We start from the raw sequence: 21,241 nt of genomic DNA, 5'->3' as shown, positions 1-21,241 counted from the left end.
TCAATACAAGTTGAAGAGGAAAAAAGCAGCAAAAGCACTTTCTCTCTTTTATCTTTATAAATTTAAAGACACCTCAATTTTCAACCTTCTGAACAATAAAACTGACAAAACGGCCGACAGCAGAATCTCATTTTAATAACACCTTTCCTTTCCTTTCCTTTCCCTATATCCTCACTTTCATAGGCAACTTGAGAGAGCAAATGAGCCTGGTGGCCAAGTTAAAAATATTAACAAAAGAACATGATTCAAGATACAAGATGATCTCACTAACAGATTTACAAAAGAGAAATTTTCTTTTCTTTAAAGCAGAATCTCATATAACACCTTTCCTTATATCCTCATTTTCATATGCAACTTGAGAGAGCAAATGAGCCTGGTGGCTAAGTTAAAAATATCAATTATAAAAAAATAATAATAATAAAATAATAATAAAAATAAAACAAGCCCATGATTCAAGATAAAAGATAATCTCACTAACAGATTTATAAAAGAGAATATTGACTTTTCTTTAAAGCAGAATCTCATTTTCATTACACCTTTCTTTATATCCTCATTTTCATATGAAACTTGAGAGAGCAAATGAGCCTGGTGCCTCAGTTAAAAATATCAATAAAAATAAAATAAAAACATGATTCAAGATACAAGATGATCTCACAAACAGATTTACAAAGGAGAATATTGTATTTTCTTTAAAATATTTTGGTGCCCATCTCTTGATGGAATACAGATATATAATAATCTAGTTTTACTCTACAACGCCAATTTAAATACTTCAACCTGTGTATTTGACTTGATATTAGTCTTATCAGAACTTTCCAATCAGATTAACAACAGAATGATTTTAAAAAATATATTGTAATAATACAAGTTGAGTTATGTCTATACCCATAACTAATCTTATAAGCATAATTATTGCATAAGAGTACATCTAAACCAATTTTTTTTCTAATTTTATTTATTTCTAAATGGACTAAATCAAGATCCAGTTTTCTGATAGCTCTAATAATCACTTAACAAAACCCAATCCCCTCACCTTTGTTGATCTTGTTACCTGAAATGCAAATCAAACAGTAGAAGTGAAAATGGCTGGCGCTTTGTGCTCTGGAAATTTTCTTTAACGCATTTCGATCCATTGGTTTGGTATCCACACTGACACAACCAAAAGGATACTTCATCCAACTCTTCTGCTGAAAACAAAGTAAATGAAAGAATAACCACACAAATAAAGATTCCACAGTTCAGCTGCCAGTTGTGGACATCAGGTGACTGTTTCCTTGATAACAATTCTATGAGGATTTGCAAATATTCCACATTTTAGTCCCCTTCACCAAATTCCATGTTACCTAACAAAAAATCACATAGAAGGAAAAGACAGCAAGAACTCATCATCTTCCTCTAATTCAAACCCCCCCCCCCAAAAAAAAAAAAAAAAAAAAAAAAAAAAAAAGAATAAATGAGAAAAGGGAATACTTGATGCAAGAGATACAAGAGTTAGCTGATGCTTGACGCGCATTTGGAAGAACATAAAAAAAAATTCACAGGCTCATTAAAGAACCAAAACTACTCCGACGACACAACTTTGCTTATTTCCCATTTGTCACTCAACGACGCAAAGGTTAGGCCCACTTTTTACAGGTCAGTGAAATCTTTATGCCCGAAATCCCGATTCCAATAGTCATTTATTTGGTACCTTCCAGGGAGCGGGGACTGCCATTCTAACTCTTTTGGGGGTTTTCATCCACAAATGTAAAGTTTATGACTGACCGATATTGCACATCAAAATTTAGCCATTGCACTGATTTTTCTCGTTGTTGGTCATATGTATAGAACTAACTTGGGGATTGGGCACAGTATGGAAGATCTTTTAGAAACACATATTGGGTTGGGGCGGGGGGGGGGGGGGGGAGATTGGGACATGGATATAGGGGTCTTTATGACACAATCAATAATTCTATTCATTTTCAATTAGGCCTCACTCTAGCCTCTCTAGGGGTTATTACTTCCTTAGTAGCCCAACACATGTACTCTTTACTTGCTAAAGCATTCATGGCACAAGACTTTACTACTCAAGCTGCGTTATATACTCATCATCAATACATCACAGGATTCACTTTTTTTGATTGACCTCCTGCGAATTAAAGAACGAATTAAAGAAAGGGACCATACAAACCATTATTCAAATCTCAATGGTAGGGACATGGCAAAGCCACAGAAACAGTGGACAGAGATTACCGAATGAATAGGCGAACAGATAAATAGACAGACTTATCAGAACATGTTGTTCCAGATATAAATTCCATAATATGGCATTAGTTTTTAATGCTGCATCCTTACTGGAATACCTTTGTCTACTAAACCATTGAAACACCCCTGGGAAGCGGGGAGAGAAAGAGAGAGCATGGCTTCAAGAATGGTGAATTAGCTGATTCACTCCGACTCGGATCAGAATCAGCAAACTGTTTCATATCAGGCCATTATAAATCGGAGTTGAATTGGCCACTCTAATCTAGATTGCTTGATACCCACTTCATGTCATCTTCTTTAAAACCAGAGGGTACATGTCTTTGATGAAAATCAGTATGCACCACTTGGATCCGAGTGAGGCATAGTGCCTCTGGTGGTGATCTTGAATCTGGTTTATGCATATACTTCTGAGGTGTAAATGAATCTGGGTTAGAAGCATAAGAAATGATCCTGTTTCTTTGAGAAAGATCCATGTGAACCTCTAGATCAAAAGATTTTGTACTTGGTATCTGGGAAATTATTGAGATAATCTGGCTTGACAATGAATCCTTCCAACTGGTGGTGGGGTAAGAAATGGTTCAGAGAGTCCCAAAGTGGGACAATTAGCAAATGAAAAAGATCATTCAACTGCCCTAATTGCTAAAGTTACGATCTCAAAGCAGCAAATGATTTCCTTCAACAGCCATAGATGGTAGAGCAAGTAAAGGGGTCAAAGTGGGTGAAGAAACATAAAAGTAAAAGAGAGAGGAGAAAGATAAAGAGCATGGCAGTACCTTATATTCTCAATCTCTAACAACCCGAACAACTAAGCCAGTGGGGGTCTGGAATGTTTTCAGGTGCCCAGATCCAATTAAATCCCGAAGATGAAAGCGCATATCAAGTGGAGACATGCGGAGGCGCTTCTTCTCCAAAGGGGCAAGCTGCATTTCTTTGAATTTCCTACGGTTAAGGAATGAAAGGAGCTCTTTTCTTCCCTGAAAGAATAATTAAGATGCTTCACAATAATGATTCAGGAAAAAAAATTACCTAGAAAACACCAGTAGATACAGGCTGTCATCAATACAAAACCCAGGTAACAAGTATATGTGTATTGACGTCTGACATGGGTATTTTAAAAAACTCAAGCATAGATGTGTTTGTTGGTGTGTGCAGCATACTTGTGTTTGTGGACGTACACTAATGCTTTTTTCCCTTGCAGGCAACCATCCAAAAAAGGTCAGAAATATCCTTCTTCCAAGGCACACTTTTCCTGTCAGTGTTTTGTTCTTTTCATTGAAGGATGGTATAAGTACCCAGCATGGCATGCATATCAGCATAGAGGACAAAAAAGTATAGGGGAAGATGCTACATCAATGAAACTGAGATAAGTACTATTGGAAGCCAGAAGAAGACATTAACTCCTGACCAGAAAAATAAACATAGGAATGTCGTACTTAAATGGTAAACAATCCTATAATCCCATACACTAACTTTGACAGCCATTTACAAGACACCAGTCACAAACATTGGACAACAAAATCACGAATCGGAATAAGAGATAATTTCCTTTCCTGTCATCACAATCTAGGATGAATTTAAGTATTTAACCAAAGGAAATATTTCCTAGAAAAGATGGAAAAAACTGCAAGCATAACAAAAAAAATTTCCTTTTGTGGAGGTTGCCCTCAAACTAGGATTCAGTTCCACCAGAAGAAGTGTCATCTATATGACTGTCCATCCAAAAGTTGTTTGATTTGCATTCATTCAAAGGGACCAACAACCACCAAAAAGTAGTCCATGAATGTAAACTTTTTGCTCATTTTGGAATCTATCTAGCATACGAAAAAACCATAAGTTATTAAGGGATCATGAATCCAGATTAAGAATGGAACACCGAAACCATAAGAAGATATATACCTGAGAAAGACCCTTAAGTATTGAGCCAATATTTGGAATAGCAAACCAGTACATGTTTGGATCAATTAGCTGGCGAGTCTACAGAGAATAGAGAAACATCATAAAAGGGAAAGAAATTGGGGGGGGGGGGGGGGGGGGAAGAAACACACAAAAAGGTGAAAATATCAATCCTTAAATGGAAGTGGGCAGAACTTTTAGAGATTGAGCAAATAATTAACAACATTCTTTGATGGGGGAAAACAATCAAGGGAAGATTTCAGCGCCACCCCCTGAGTTATCCAATTTATCAACCAGACCTCCTATAGGGTGAAAATATATCAATGACAGCCCCTCCCATTAGGAAATCACAGTTAAGTGCTGATGTAGCAAGTTAAACTTTCCAAAAAGAAAAGAATAACCTTGAACATAAAACCCGACGCTCAAATTGTTTCTTCATCTTCCTCTTTCTCTACCATCTGTGACTTCTTCCTCTCCCAATCGTAAATCCTCACAAAGTTTTGGAGATATGGTTCATGGGTAGTAATTTTAAACTTAGGATGTGGGGTAATAACGGGAATGGATAAATAAAAACTAACCGAGACTAACGGTGTTAGTACTAGGGGGTCTAGCTGATAAATTGGACAACTCAGGGGGTGACACTAATATTAAAGGGTAACTCAGTGGGTGGTACTGACAATTTATGAAAATAATTCATCATGGATCACATAACATCACCTCTAAATTGCACTTCCCTACTTTTCCTGATTAGGCTATAACTCATATGGAACTGAGCAGAATTTTAAGAGACTAAGAAAACAATTAACAACATTCTTCTAAAGTTAATAACAATGATTCAGAAAAGAGGAGTAAATTCATCATGGATCACATAAGGTCACCTGTAAGTTCACTTTCCTACTCCTGACCAGGCTGTAACTGATCACTGCACAAGATTGCAGCCATATTCACACTTAGAGATGCACTCCTTTGCAAGATGACTGGGGCAGATTCAGCACCAAATTGGCCAATTTTCCTTTGAAATCAACCTGGGTTGATAGATATGGGTGTTGGGCCTTTGTTTAATAGGTTTATGTGGTCATGGGCCTACTCTGTGGCCCAAAAGCTTGGTACTAAGTACGACAATATATTAATTATTGCTTTAATTATGTAAATTCTGCCTAACTTAAGTTTTACCTGCAGAATAGTCCTTTCTTATGTTTCTATTCCAGATTTAAGTGTCCTAGTCTAAGTTAATTAGTTTCTATTGTTAGTTAGTTTCCAATTTGAGTTAGAGTCCAGCTTAAAGTCTAAATCAGAATAGTTGTATCCTGAGGTCAAGGCACTGAAACAGCCTTTTGAGTAAACATTGTTGGAGGTTAAGACTGCATAGGAAAATTACCCCCCGGGGAACTCTGCTTGTGCAAAAGCCTTCCGGCACCAAGTTCACCTTTTCCAGCTTGGAGTCCAGATCAGAATAGGAATCAAGCATATTATGTACAAATGATCCATCCATTTGATGGGGAGAAGGCAAACTAAATATTGAATAAGAAAAGCTTCTCTTCAAGTAGTTCCTCTTATGCTTGTTAGTAAGTTCTGGTTCTATCAATTGGAAATCGAAGTTCAAAGGCTGAGAAGGGTTCTGAAGGTGAAAAAAGCCTAGACACCTATGGCCATGGTTTGAGAACTTGTGACGTCCTACCGAGATCTCACAAGGTATCTTGATTTTCCAGCCAAGTGAGACGAGTTGAGCATCTAGATGAAAAATTTACCAAATATTGCTAAGATATAGCTCATATCTAATATATCTCAGATATCTCAGTCATATCTCAGCTACCTTGGAGTTATATATCAGTCAAATCTCATTGAGACTCACTAGTATCTCAGATATCATGGAGAGATCTTGGTTTATCTTGGAATTTAATTGTAATTATATGCCCATCATGTCAAGTGAACTTTGTAATTTGAACGTTGATGATGAACATGTGTAATGTATAATATATTATAGTTTTTTGAGTTTGGAACATTAACATATTCCTAAATATTAAGTATATGATTCGTATAAATGTGCTTCTTTAGCGCAAGGGTTCTAAACTTAGGGTCGAAAGAGAACTCATACACTTACTTATTTTTTTCATCAATCTAAGGTCACCACTGTGTCTAAAAGGCATAAATCAGGCTACACAGCAAGTCTTAGCCCCGAAAAGATCCTTATAAGTCCCCTAGTCAGGCCATCAACTCGGGAGGAAAAAATTTCACAACTCGCCAAGATGACGTTTTTTGGCCCAGATGAGATTGCTAGCGAGAGCAAGTTGTCAAACCACGCCTACACCTGGCTAAAGATCAAAGTTCAGCCTTCATACTCTATCTGAGCATTCCATCCTCAAAGCTCCATCTAAGCATCAGGCAGCCTATACTTCCTTCCCCTTCTCATATCATCTTTTTTAACATTTTTTTATTTTTTTATTCTTTTTTAATTTTTGGACGTTTCATAGATATTTTCTAGAATTTTTCATACTTAAAAACCCCCCAAAACAAGACCCCTCATATCTCCCAAGTTAGCCATCCAATGCAACCAAACTTGGGGGTTCATATCCTTATATCATTACCTACAATCCCTCCAAGCATCGCCCCATTTCCATTACTTTTCATCCTATATCTCAAGAACCTGCCCCATTACCACATATCCCACCATTCTAAATCTCTCCCAAAACTAAATCACATCATCTTTGTGGTCATATCATCCCAATTACCTTAACCAGGGAATTCAAAGTCCAGTAGTCCAAACCTATTTGTACCACATAATCCATCCCATATCCCACAACCAAAATTTCAAGACACCCTTTCTTAGTCCCATATGAGTTGGTTCTCTTAGAAGATCTTGGAAGAAGGGGCCATCACAATTTGGGGCTGCCTCAATGACACTTGGAAGATCGAAGTGAAAAGGGTTGAATAATGAATATCATATCTTGGACTGAAAGCACAGCAAAAATGAGACTCAAAAAATTTCTAATTTTTTGGCATCAGCCACATTGCTAAACTTGGCTCCTTGAATTTGATTTGGTAATTGGTTACTACTAAGTGAAGGGTAGAAGAATGCCAAGTGTCTCACAAAGAAACCACCACATGGGTTCCATTTGGAGGATGTTCTCAGCACTCCCATGGCACCTCACTCGACTTGAAAGATATGTGGGATGAGAGCTATCATGACCCTCAGGGTTTAAACTTGTCATAAAGATGTAACAAATCTAAATTCAATCAGCATCAGTATATTGACCTTAGACTAAAGCTTCATAAGTTTCTGAGTTACACACCAACCTGCAGACGAATAAAATTCATGAACATTCATAGATCTGTAAAGTCTTTCCCTTCAGTTGGTACCCTTAATATGTAATATGTTACAAGTCAAACTATTCAAAATAAATAATCATAAAGAATATAGATTATACCGTTTATACGCATGATATCTTTGACTACCATATTGGTGAAAGAAGTCCTAACTAATGCTAACAGCCTCCAAAATACACTATTATATTTCACTCACCCCCCAGACAACAAGTTTCTGTAATCCAGTGGTGAAACTAAAACAAAGAAAAATCAATATAGAAAGACAAACTACATGTATTTCTAACAATAAAATGCTCAAACTAAATATTTTACTGCCAACTTACAAGAAGACCAGCATTGATCAAGAGAGATAAGTGTTCGTCTTTCACCTTTCCACCGGCTGATAAGAGTGACAACTGCAATGCAGCAAAGACTACCAAAACTGTAAAAGAAAAACAAAAACTAGTAAATACTGAAAACTTTTGGATGAGGATTCCTCCAGGCAACTTTAACCCCTCACGCATAAAAAGAAAATGTGTTTCCAATTTAACATGATACAAGAGTCTATTAGAAAATCTATCAAGAAAAACAATCTGGCTGACTTAAGCAGAAGGGAAACCACAGTTCAAAGTAGTAATACTTCATTCCTAATGGCCAACTAAAAATAATTCTTATGAAAAAAACAACTACTCAGCCTTTGAAGCAAGCAGCTTCCAGGACCACCTAAGGCGAACCCAGGGCTTCCCACCGGCAACCCAGAGAAATTCAGCCAACACCAGGGGTATTTTGGTAATTTTGTAAATTTTGTGGTGTCCTACGTCTGGGTCCCATTGAGTCCAATTTGTTTTCTGGACCTTAGATACATTTTTATTTTCTTTTTCAAAATTTCTGATTAGTATTTTGTCATTTATTTAAGAGTCCTAGTCTAGGTGAGATTCCCAGAGATGTTGGGATCCCACAATTTTCGTCCATTTTAACTTCCTTAGTTTTAAGACTCCATATCTACTCTTAGAATTTGGATTGGAGTCCTCTAGAGTTAGTAAAAGAGTTTTTTTTATGTCAACGTAGCTAAGTAGTAGTTAAAGTGTTGTGTTAGTTTTGGATAAGCCAATTAGAGTTCTAGTTGGTTTACCAATTTAGAGTCCCTTTCTATTTCTTATTTGAAGGCAATAGATAAAGTACTCCAGTTATGTAATTTTCAAGTTCAAATTGACGAATAAAATTATGAATTTGGAGGCAAGTAAGATTGTGGTCTTCTTTGGAGGGCCACAGCAGATTCTAGTGTTCATCTTCTTCAAGTTCAGCCATTCTTCTTCAATGTCAGTAATCAATCTTCAATTCTCAACAGCAATTCAGCATCAACAGCACCTACCTTAAACTCCAAGTGAACAACCCCAGACCTTCTTAACCTCTCCCCACTTTCCCTAACCATCCGTAAGCCCCCCCCCCCCATTGCCCCCTAGCCCAGCAGCAGCAGCAGCCTCTCTCCCAATAGAACTCTTAGATCCCCTAATCCTCTAACTCCCTCCCTTTCCCTTAGGATTGCACCTTTCCCTAGACCCCAGTCCTACTTTTAGGTCCTCTATCAGACCATCAATCATTAGGTTGCAGAATTTTCTGCAATTCATCTTCAACCTTGGAAAACCCTAAACCCTAATTGAACTAGAACTCCTATGTATCTCTAACCCCAACTACAATTGCCTTTCCCTTTTAGGATTAGCATCCCCACCCCTTCTCTAACACTTGACCCAAACCCTAGCCCAATTAAAGAATCCCAAACCCTAAGTTCTAGGTGTAGCATGTATGTGCTCCTCCTGTTACCAAACTGAATTGTTTGGAGAAAAAAAAAACACATTAAGGTGGGTCACTTCCCAGAACATTGAACTCTACTACTACAACACCTTTTTCCAATACTACATTGCTACTTGCCCAGTCTTTCAAGTTAGTGGTGAGCAGAGAAAAACTTCTTCTTTTTTTCCCCCAAAAAGAGTAAGAAAATAATTCATTACAACTAGAAAGTAAACAATGCTACATCTGGAAAGAAACAAGCCCCACTCCCGTTTAGTGTGGACAGAATGAGATCTTACATGTGTCATCATTAAGCATTATTACTAATGGTCAAATTGGATATTGAAACTTGAGCATTACCAAAAGAGAATTAGGAAGAGCCAAACAAATAAATAAAGAACCTCAGGTAGAACGTGTTCAAATGGCTCACCAGTTCTTGATGTCCTATGCTAGGCTCTAGCTTGGAAGCAATAACATGCGTCTTGAACCATTCAAACACAGCAACCTTGTCCTGGTTTTTGGCTTCAAACCGCTTCATCACAAGCCCTATCTACTCACAGAACACAAGACAGAGATTTGTCATAACACCCACAATCCCAGAAAGATGTTAACACTGTCTTCCACCAGAAGGGGAAAAAAGAAGGGGGACTAACAACTAAATTACCCATGTTACCTCACCTACAAAACTTGAAACTAATAAAAAACAAATATACCATCATCAACCAGACAAATCCCTCAGAATAAAGAACAAACCTGGGTTAAATAATCATCCATGAACATTATTGCATTATCATCTTGCCCAGTATTTAGCTTGAATACCCGCAAAACTTTCTCCTCCTTCAGTGACTGCAAGAATATAATATTCTAATATTTTCAAGAATACATATACCGAATATATATATATAGAGCGTGTGTGTCAACCAAATATAAATACTCCGAGGCTGTTCTTATTTCCCTTAAAGACCAAAAGCAACTACTTGTTTAAAGACAGTACAAGGAAGGAAAATAAGATACAACAAAAGTAATAGAATTTAAATTTTGCATATCCAGAAGGATAAAGACAAATGCATACAAAAAGTTTTAGAGTCAAGGAAGGAGCACGGAGGTATTGTAGTGGCATATTGTGATAATGGGAACTTCTTTGAAACTGTGAAAGATCTGGTTCTCTCTGAGTGTCCATGGAATATATTGTGAGGTTTAATTGTGATTCTTCTATTCTTTATAACCAGCTAATTAGGACATACAGTTTTAAGTCTAAGAATTTAGCCAGCCGGGAGTAGAAGTAATGAAGAGCCTGAGAAGGCCTGCTGAGGTGGTCTGCACTGAGAGAGAACTAGGATAATAGGAAGGAGCAGAACAAAGGGAAACACAGAAAACACATTCATGCTGGAGTTCCTCTATACTAAACTTCAATATTCAAATTTCATATCAAACTCTGAGAATCCTCATGCAATTACATAATAATAGAGAATAAATCTTGCCTCAAAACAGAAACCCAACTAGAATAGGAACAACTGAAACAAGAAACTAACTAATAGTACCCAAGAAACTACCTAGGAAATCATACGTAACCTACCCCATATATAAGTAAATAAATTTCTTCCTAACTAGAAGACTGGTAGATTGTTGTACAAGGATTGCAAGGTGATACCAGGGAAAAGCTTAACTGCACAACATAAACTTGTGGTCTTGGATATGTGCCTAACCCGTAAAACTCATAAAAAGTGCAAGGTTAACTATCCTAAGATAAGATGGTGGAACTTTAAAGGAGAGTGCTTGAAATCTTTCGCTAATGAAATAGTCAAACAAGGAAAGTAGGATTTTAAGGGAGATACTATGCGATGTGGAATGAGATCGATACGTTTATCAAGAAGGTGGCTAAAGATGTCCTAGGTGAATCAAAAGGAAAGCTCCATTCTTATAAAGAGACTTGGTGGTGGGATAGTGAGGTTCAAGCTGCCATTAGGAATAAGAAAGCTAGTTTTAAGACATAACAAAGGACTAAGGAAGTTGAGGATCTTCAAAAGTATGAGTTGGCTAGAAATAAAGCTAAGAAAATTGCTCGAAAAGCAAGGGAGAAGGAAGTATGAAGAGCTCTATAATAAGTTCAGCACTAAGGAAGGGGGGAAATCTATTTACAAGATAGCTAAAATAAGGGATAGGCAGAGTAAAGATCCTGACCATGTCAGATGCATTAAAAGTGGAGATGATAAAGTATTAGTATGTGATGAGGACATTAAGAACAAATGGAAAATATATTTCTCTAGTCTACTAAATGAGCACACTTCAAGTATCTGTGATTCGGATGATTACACTATCCACCAAGGCACCAATTTTCGAACATATATATGAAAAATTTCGATGTCCGAAGTAAAAGAAGCACTAAGGAGGATGAAACTAGGCAAGACATAAAATCCTGATGAAATCCCAATAGAAGTATGGAAGAGCTTAAGAACCAACCGGCTAGCTTAGTTGACTAAGTTGTTTAATAAGATTATGAACACAGCGAAAACGCCAGATGAATGGAGGAGAAGCATTGTGGTTCAAATTTACAAAAATAAATGAGATATTCAAAGCTATAATAACTATAGAGGCATTAAATGAGTCATACTATGAAATTATAAGAGAGAAATTGAAAACCGTTTGAGACACTTAACTTCAATTACAGAGAACCAATTTGGGCTTATGCCAGGAAGATCTACGACAAAGGCTATTTACCTAATTAGGAGACTTATGGAAAGGTATAAAGAGTGTAGGAAAGACCTTCATATGGTATTTATTGAACTAGAAAAAGCTTATGATAGAGTTCCTCCAGCGTTAATTTGGCAAGTACTAGAGAAAATAACTAACGAAAGTAAATACATGGACATGATTAAGAATACATATGATGGTTTAGTGACAATTGTAAAAACAGTGGGGGACAAAGTAATGGATTCCCAATTACAGTTAGGCTACACCAAGGATCAACTTTAAAGTTTAAGCCCATATCTAATTGCACTTATAATGGATGAATTAACCAAAGACATTCAAGACGAGGTTCATTGGTGCATTTTTTTGCTGATGATATTGTGTTGATAGACGAGACTCAAGCAGGGATTAATACCAAGTTAGAATCATGGACTTTGGAATCAAAAGGCTTTAAACTAAGTAAAATGAAGGCATAATATCTAGTTTGTAACTTCAGTCTTGATCGGCCAGACAATAAGGTGGTGAAACTTAACGATAAGGAGATTCCTCAGAGTGATTGTTTAGGTACATTGGTTCAATCATAAATAAAAGAAGTAATATAGAAGATGATGTTTCCCAAAGAATTAAAATATTATGGATGAAGTGAAGAGGTGTGTCCGTAATTTGACCAGGTATAATGTACGGTGCAGAGTGTTGAGCTATTAAAAAGAATCATATAGATAAACTCAATGTAACAGAAATGAGGATGCTTAGATGGATGAGTGGCAAAACTAGGAAGGATAAGATAAAGAATGATCATATTAGAGTTGGTTTGGGAGTTGCTCCCATAAGTGATAACTATGAGAAAGTCGTTTGAGGTGGCATGGCAACGTTCAACGAGACCTATAAATGCCCCTGTATGGAGAAGTGATATAATCCAAATTGAAGGAACTATAAGAGTTAGGGGTAGACCTAAGTTAACCTTAGGAGAAGTGGTGAGAAGGGATATGCATAGTTTAGGCCTTGTATCTAGCATGGCCTCAAACAGAACTGATTGGAGGGCATGAATCCATGTAGCCGGCCCTATTTAGTTAGGACAAGGCTTGTTGTTGTTGTTGGACTAAACTCAGCCTTGTCCAGAGACTCCAAACCAAAAAACTGGTTTAGGCCCAGCCCTTGGTCTAGGTTTCCAAAGTGTGATCATGTCGAGCCCGCCAACCCAAAGCTACTACATCCACCCTTCTCTTCTGAAAAGAACTCGACTCTGTTGAGTTTAGAAAGGGACCAAGGAGGCCATCTAAAACAATTGGTTGAAGGAGGAACAATCCTGTTGCTTTCTTTAGATTAACGTTAGGCGTCCTTACCAGGAAGAAACTTCATCATTCTTTTTCTTTTTCATGCTTGAAAGAGTAGGTATTTGCATATCCACAATGCTGGACCTTCTTATCAAATATTCAAGGTCGCTCAAGAAGAATATGACAAACCTGAGAGGGAGGATGTCACACTACACCATGTCCTTGAATCCCCAATAGATAAGTTGCCAAACACCTATCAATAATCTCAAGGTTAGTGTTGTCACCCAAGCAACTTTGTAGCAGTTTGGATGTGAACTGCAATCGTCCCCAACTTATGAACAGCTTCTTCAGAGATAACATTAGTGCAACTACCACTATCAATCCATAGTGCATCATTGATCATTGCACTTCACACAAGTTTGGAAGATACCGCTGTGGCGCCAATCTTCACGTTCAGGTACTGAACTTGATGTGAGCCAAATTCAGGGTTTGACTGATTGAGATAATGCCTTAGATTTAGGCTCACCCCAAGATCCTCTTCAATAGAATCAGTAGTCCTCTAGGGCTGTAATTGCCTTCAACATAGGTCTTTGCAAAGGATTGGTGGTGGGGTTAGGTTAGGACTAGATTAGGTTTCAACCAGGCTATGGGGCTTTAGGGTTTTATGTTTAAGGGTTGAAAATTGCTGTAATTATGATTTCAGATCTGATGTTGTAATCAGGGTTACAGTTTAAGGGTATTTAGGGCTGAATGGAAGGCTACTAGGGTTCGGCTAGGTTAGGAGTCAGGCTGTTGTTAATTTGTAATTTCAGATTTAATCCTAAAGGTTTAAGGTATCAAAATAGATTTCCTACTTGGAGTGGAACTCTTGAGGAAGTCAACTAGGGTTAGGATTTGGAAGGGGAAGTAGAGTAGGTGTAGTAGATGCTAATCCTAGGTGGTCTTGGACTGTGGGTGAGGGTTCATGTTTAACTACGTTTAGATCTAGAAGTTAAGGACAAATTGCAGGATTTCAGTGCACGAAATTTAAAAGTATTAGGGTCTAAGTCTTTTGATAGAAAAAGAGGGGGTTAGGTGAGATCCTACTAGAGGGAAAAGGGGGGGTAAAGGGGTGGGGTGAAGCTGCGGCCGCTGGGAATGGGGGAGGGTTGCGCTGGCTTAAGAGGTAGGGGAAGGACTGGTTTATACTTACTTGGATCAGGATGAGAGGACTTTAAGCTGCTGTGATGCTTGAGTATAGCTGCTGTCGTAGGCTTGAAGGTGATAAAGGAGATGAAGAATCGCAGGAATCATTCACATAGCCGTGGGATTCCTCTTTGGAACCCACAACTCCACTCTTTCCTTCATATTCTGATTTTATTCAATAACTCAATACTTCTAGTTACATTCTATTGTGGCTTATTTATAGCCTACATGAAGGGAAACATAAAAGAACTCAACTTCCTAAAAGAAAGCATATTAGGACTCTAACTTGTAATTTAAATCAATATTAAACTCCTACTTGTTCAACCAGCTATGATGTACGGTGCAGAATGTTGGGCTGTTAAAAAGAATCATATAGATAAACTCAGTGTAGCAGAAATGAGGATGCCAAGATGGATGAGTGGAAAAACTAGGTAGGATAAGATAAGGAATGATCATATTAAAGTTGGTTTGAGAGTTGGTCCCATAAGTGATAAGCTTCAAGAAAGTCGTTTGAGGTGGCACGGCCACGTTCAACGGAGACCTATAAATGCCCCTGTACGGAGAAGTGATACAATCCAGATTGAAGGGACTAAAAGAGCTAGGGGTAGACCTAAGTTATCCTTAAGAGAAGTGGTGAGAAATGATATGCATAGTTTAGGCCTTATACCTAGCATGACCTCAAACAGAATTGATTGGAAGGCAAGAATCCATGTAGCTGACCCCATTAGTTGGGACAAGGCTTATTGTTGTTGTTGTTGTTGTTATTAAACTCCTACTTGACTCAATACTCCAACTCAAACAAAGTTTTTATCATATCTCACTATAGATAGATCCAATTTGGATTTCAAGAGTAGATGTGGAATCCTAACAAGAAACAGACTGAAACTAGAGGATTCCTTCACAACTTAGGAATCATTCCTAGACAAGGATTCTACAATAAATCACAAAACAATGACTCAAATAAGAAAATAAAAATAGATCTAAGGTCCAAATAACAAGCTGGACCCCATGACACTTTGACCTTGAACTCCATGAAAATTGAAAAAATGACCAAAATATCCCTGGTAGGACTAGGGGCTGTAGGGGTTGGGGTAAGTAACTGTAGGCCCTGTGCTGCTCCTGGAAACAGTTTTCATCAGAACTACTTGAGAAAAATGAGCTTAACAGTAACAAAATAATGCTGCACTAATTGATATTTAGGATATCCTGCAAGCAACAGTTTAACAAGGCAGGATATAGGCACATTAGTCATCTTCAATCTCCAAGTATACATTCGACCACAAGAAATGCTCAACAATGAGTGTTAAGTTAAATTTAGTTTAAAGGTTAGTTCGTTCATAAGTAATAGATGAAATTAAATGCTCAACCAATTACTTAAAAGTCTCAGTGGATGGATCAGACCTCTAATTCCCTGTCCACTTGTGTTCTGTCTTTTACGCTGCTATACAATTGCGAACGTAAAATGAAGGGCTGAATTGAAACCTAAAGATAAATATACATAAGAGATGATCAGGTAACAATAAATTAATAAGGAGCTAGAACATAAACAAAAAGTAGTGATAATAATCAAACAGATAATGAGTCTGTTTAATGGATAATGGATTAATGCAGGTAAGAAGACAATAAGGGTGCATTTGATAACTCTCTGAGAAAACGTTTTTCTTTTTTTCATGCGCTGTGGGAACAAAAAATAACTGAATTGTGTTTGATAAGCTGGTTTGTTTTTCTATGCCCTAAAAACAAACCGGAGGTAAATCTTGCTGAAAAAACAGGTTTAGCAAAACACCTCAGAGTTGGTTTTCTGTTCCAAAAACAAATCTAACCAAAGTGAGCCTGATAAAATCGTGAAACCAAGGGGAGAAGCTTTCTTGTCTCACAGAGACAGAGGTCTTCCTCAACATCGCCTTTGCAACTCCATAGAGGATTCCACCTTCTCCTCCTTCATTGTAGACATCAGCGTGAAGAGAAAGTCTCTTTATTGCTCCAGCCTCTGAAACTCTAGCAGCAAATCCACCATCTCCTCTAACCTCTGTTGCAATCAAGTTTGTTGCAGGTGAAGGAACATGTTTATCAGCAGGCATATGCACAACTGGTCGCTGCTCGTCAGCTTTTTGAATCAATATTAGATTCAAAGATAGTTTCTTGGAAGGCAGGGTACCTGCGGAAGAAGAGGCTGGTTGATGCTCGATGCCTTTTTGATAGAATGCCTGACAGAGAAAAGTACAAAAGTGAAATACATTTCGATTGTTATTCTAGTTTTGTTGATTACTGGCAATGTAGTTGTTTGATGAAATGCCCAATGAAATTAGGGAACCCAAAGCCTTCAGGTAATGCAATGTATTTTGTACGGTTTTGTAACCTTGTTACTGAAGCCAATGCTGCGTCTATTTGATCTTCAAAGAAGGATAGTTCATCCATTGGAGGAGGTACAACCTTAGGTAGAATTCCTTCTCCATTTCCCCGGATAATTTTCTCTTCCTCAGCCTCCACTGTTTCCTCTCCCTGGTCCTCATATTCCTACGCATTTACCTCAGACTCTGCTTCCTCTTCCTCTACCACAGACTTTTCAAATTCTGAATTCTCATCTTCCTCAGTCTCCTCTGTTTCCTCTCCCCGATCCTCATTTTCCTCAGACGTTGTTTCCTCTCTCTTGTGGGTGTTCTCTTCTTCCAGTCTCCTCAACCCCTCTTGCACCCCCTACCTTTAGAAAAAATCCATAAGAAGAAAAATAGTTTAAATGGATGCTGCCAATCTGGTTTCTGTTACAGTAGTATAAATCCTTGGATGGAACCATTACAAACCATTACAATCCTTTAATATGACAGCCTCAGATCCTGTGCAAGAAAGTAACTTTGATGATTACGATGCTCTAGTGTTTGTACCAGCTCTGTTTTCCCACTAAAAGACTTGCAAAATCACAGGTTGTCAGATTCTTTCCTCGGTGAGAAAAAACATAAGAATTCCATGCACAGAATTATTGGCGAAGAGGAAAAAAACCACATTCTAAGGGAAGGGGGTCTTGTGGCAAGTTTCCCTTAATTTGGGTTTTTCTTTTCCTTCTCTGTGTCAGTTTGCAATAGCAGACTAACATAGCATTGACCAAGTTGTTTCATTTCTCTTTTCTGTTTCCTTGTATGAGAAGAAAGAGGACATTGACTGGATTTTGAACATGACCATGTGGACCCCCTCAACCTGTCTGCAGTGGCATGCTCATGGCAATAACTAAAGCTGAGAGGGGAATACCTGACATCTGGTGTGTCAAAATTTTTTAGCTTAGTTTTTGTTTATTTGTGGTGTTAATATAGTCCCAGTGTATGTCAAAGTATCTCTTATACATAGAAGTTTTTGCTCAGATTTTATGTAGGCAAATCCACATGGATGGAGAAATATACATTTAGCTGGTGAAGAAGGCAGAGGATGTGTGTTATTATTATTATTGGGGTTAACATCTATGTAAACCAAAAAGCATTCTATTTTGGATGGAAATGACAAGTACATAATCATCCTCGGTAGTTATTTGGATGATAATGTCATTTTTGTAATTTTTAATACTTGTTAAAAGTGAGATTTCACCAAGAACATATTCTCTGAATGTGTTTATCAAATGTGTTCTTGTTTTGAAAATGTTTAAAAAACATTTTTGGAACGTGTTTATCAAATGCTCAAAATTGTTCTAAAAATATTTTCTAAGCATGAAGCATCGAAAAACATTCTTTACAAAAAACAGTGCTTCTAGCATAGAAACGTTATCAAACACATACTAAATGTTTAGCAACAGATAAGTTAAGCAAGGCTTCTAAGGATGCCTATTCACAACATCACCATTTGGATTTTCTGATGTAACAGCTGCTATCATTTGTTAGGTTAATTATTACTGAAAGTCTGAAACAAGTATCAGAGATTTCAGTGAAATGTCAGCATCAGTGGCTTCATCTTCTATCAACTTAAGAATATACACAATTTTTTGGATGGAAGTATCAATTCAACAACGTTCTTCTTGAATTTGCTTCTTACTCACTGGTAAAACGGATGTAAATTAATTCAATAGAGGAGTACAATACTAACCTTGTCAATGGCTGGAAACTGAGCTCGCATTATTCGTAGAGCTATCAAGGTATCACTAAATGTGAGACTGCTTTCTGCATTATTACAAATATAATGAATGACACAAGTAAATCAGCACAAAGCCAGACTAAAATTTTGAAACACTTAAAAGCAGGCACTTTAATATTCCATGAGGCCTTTTTAAGGTAAATGGTCTCCAAAATGCCTTAGAAACCTATAGTAAAAGTGTTGTAGAGACACACATGCATGATATTGGGAGCAGACTACAACAATAGACAAATCAGTTCCCATGATGTTCCAAGCAATTATAGGATGATAGTATCTCTCTTAATTTTGTCACAACAGAGATGCTTGCAGGCCTACATAAGACAGACTCATGTTCAGTCATCAGTGTATGAGCTACTTCTTAAATAAAAAAAATGAAAAACTCAGTCACCTATACATAATTTTACTAACTGATCAAAGGGATATGTTTGGAAAGTGTTTACAATTAAAATATCATACTCTGCTCCTTCCCGTTGCTTTGCTTCACATGATCCCATATGGGAATATGCCCAAGGATGATATGATGTTTCTATGTCCCAATGATGATATGATATATTTTTGTCCTATGAATGGATTAAAGGACTCGAGGATCCGTAACTTAAAAAAAGTGGGTTGTACAGGTGAAGGTTTCAAAGATGCAACAGGGACCTGTTTGTCGGTTTGTTAGGATGTCTCAGCTACATATATTGTTGCACTTGACACCTATCGTAAAATAAACAGCCCGTTCTCGCCTTGACTTGTTCTTTGGATTCTCAAACCTTCTATTTTCCACCCCACAACTCATTGGGTGACGCTTTTCTTTTCTATGAACACCCCATCACTGCACTAAATGGTGAACTTCCCCCACCAAAAGAGATCAGATGGTCAAGCCAAGCCAAGCCCTTAACCAGCGCTAACATATTGTATTCATCTCTACTTCTGATTAAGCTTGACCTAATCAAGCAACAAGCTGACCAAGTGTTTAAAAAAAAAAAGGGGGACCAAAGTCATACTTTTTCATGCTTGTAGCCAATAGAAGATGTGCAACATCAAAACTCGGCAGGGTTTTAAAACCCTCCCCCTCCCCCCAGCCAAGGGTATTCCCTGTAAATATTCAGAGAGAACGCTTGAACGATGCGAATTATGTATCTTCCAAGTGAAAATTGCTTTGTATTAGACAAACATTTCTGGAAGTACCGAAGTTTTTCTTTAAATAGCTGTGAAATATGAATGATTTCTTTCCTCTTTTTTCTGCAAACCTTACAAGGAAGTGTCAGATCATTAGGCATGATTCTGAAACTTTTTCATATTTCCTTAGGAAATTTGGTGGCTTGTATTTTCTTCACTTCCAATATCCCCTTGCCAACTAACTGCAAAGAGCCGTTGTTTTCAAGTGCTTTGAAGTCTGGATATTATTCACCTTTAGAATTTTTTCAAAAGAATATGCACCTCATCCACATGAACTGTCTAGGCATCTCGTCACTATGGACCAAACCAATACAACCTTCAACTAATTAAAAATCAAAGATAGCGTATGTTGGCTAAATAGTTGTTCTAGTTAACACGATACATGCATTACATCTCTACAGTAAGGTTGTCGAAGATATTCCTGAAACCCCAGTTTTCCATTTTCGAGTGTAAATTGTGAACCTATGTGGAATCGGAGCGGACTCAATTTCTATCTTCAACCAAAACCAACTAATACGATAACTTATTTCTTGCCGAAATAAAGTAAGAATTCGAACACATAATGATAAATTTCTCAAAATCAGCCGGAGAAAAAAACACTAGATCAAAATAGGAAAGCGTCTTCACCTAGTGATGAGAATTCATTTGTTTCTCCGCCATCAATTTCGCTCTCTTCTTCTCTTCGGCGTTTCTTCCCGCCGGATTTTGAATTCGTCTCCATGTTAGCGACCTTTCAATACGATTCTCTTCCGAACGGTTTCCTGGATATTCGAGCTTCCCCTTTTACTGAGATGCACCGACCAACTCAATCTGTCAAAAGGAGGCGCGATTTGGCATTTGGCTAGGGAGGCATTTTATCGTTCGTCGAAAATAGAATAACGGTTATTTTTTTTTTTTATTATGGGTAAATATCACTTACCTCCCCTCTTAGTTGAATAACGGCTTACATTTTTTATTGATTATCATTTTCCTCCCCTCTTACCAGCAAATATATCAGAACACCTCCCCTCTCGGAAAATTCTAGGTTAAATTTAACTTTTGCCCTTAAATATTTCTCTAAAATCCCAAACTACCCTTGACTTAAAATATGTTTTTATTTTAAACCATAAATTGCCGTAATCACCCCTAAAAGTTAAAATACTAAATTACCTCAATTAAAATAATTATGAAAAATCAAAACTAAAATCCAAATTATCTTTAGTTATTAAAAGCCCAACATGCCCTTTTTTTTAAAAAAATTATCAAACAATTAAAAAAGCCCAAAATAGTAGTACGTGTTTAATTTTATAAAGATACCCTTTCTTTTTTAATTGCATTTTTAATTTACTTGAGAGTAGTACGTGTTTTTTAATTGTTTGATAAAAATAAAATAAAAAAAGGGCATGTTGGGCTTTTAATAATTAAAGATAATTTAGGTTTTATTTTGATTTTTAATAATTATTTTAATTGAGGGTAATTTAGTATTAACTTTAAGGGTGATTATGGTAATTTAGGGTTTAAAATAAAAAATATTTTAGTCAAGGGTAGTTTAGGATTTTAGAAAAATATTTAACGGCAAAAGTTAAATTTAATCGATAAAGTTAACAAAG

The 21,241-nt window shown here is 37.1% G+C and overlaps 1 protein-coding gene across 5 annotated transcripts; it reads right to left on the bottom strand.

Moving 5' to 3' along the window:
- Positions 1-452: 452 nt before the first annotated feature.
- On the bottom strand, positions 453-20,501 carry LOC149003186 (Serine/Threonine-kinase). 5 transcript variants are annotated; one of them, XM_089136238.1, is made up of 9 exons: positions 20,280-20,501; positions 18,441-18,514; positions 15,777-15,857; positions 9,982-10,074; positions 9,659-9,778; positions 7,785-7,856; positions 4,141-4,218; positions 3,018-3,218; positions 453-1,343 (listed from the first exon to the last, which is right to left on the bottom strand). In XM_089136238.1, exons 1-8 carry the CDS (start codon positions 20,371-20,373, stop codon positions 3,027-3,029), a joined length of 804 nt encoding a protein of 267 aa, XP_088992364.1. In that variant the 5' UTR covers positions 20,374-20,501; the 3' UTR covers positions 453-1,343; positions 3,018-3,026. The 5 variants fall into 5 exon arrangements, with proteins under 5 accessions (XP_088992364.1, XP_088992365.1, XP_088992366.1 ...); XM_089136239.1 differs by having other exon boundaries at positions 453-1,187; XM_089136240.1 differs by having other exon boundaries at positions 453-1,184.
- Positions 20,502-21,241: the final 740 nt, after the last annotated feature.

Source organism: Hakea prostrata, chromosome 10 (assembly GCF_041222555.1).
Source record: "Hakea prostrata isolate BN-2017 chromosome 10, UWA_Hpros_2, whole genome shotgun sequence".
Taxonomy (NCBI): Eukaryota; Viridiplantae; Streptophyta; class Magnoliopsida; order Proteales; family Proteaceae; genus Hakea; species Hakea prostrata.
Note: the sequence above shows the minus strand (reverse complement) of the source record. Positions and strands in the feature narration are given on the sequence as shown.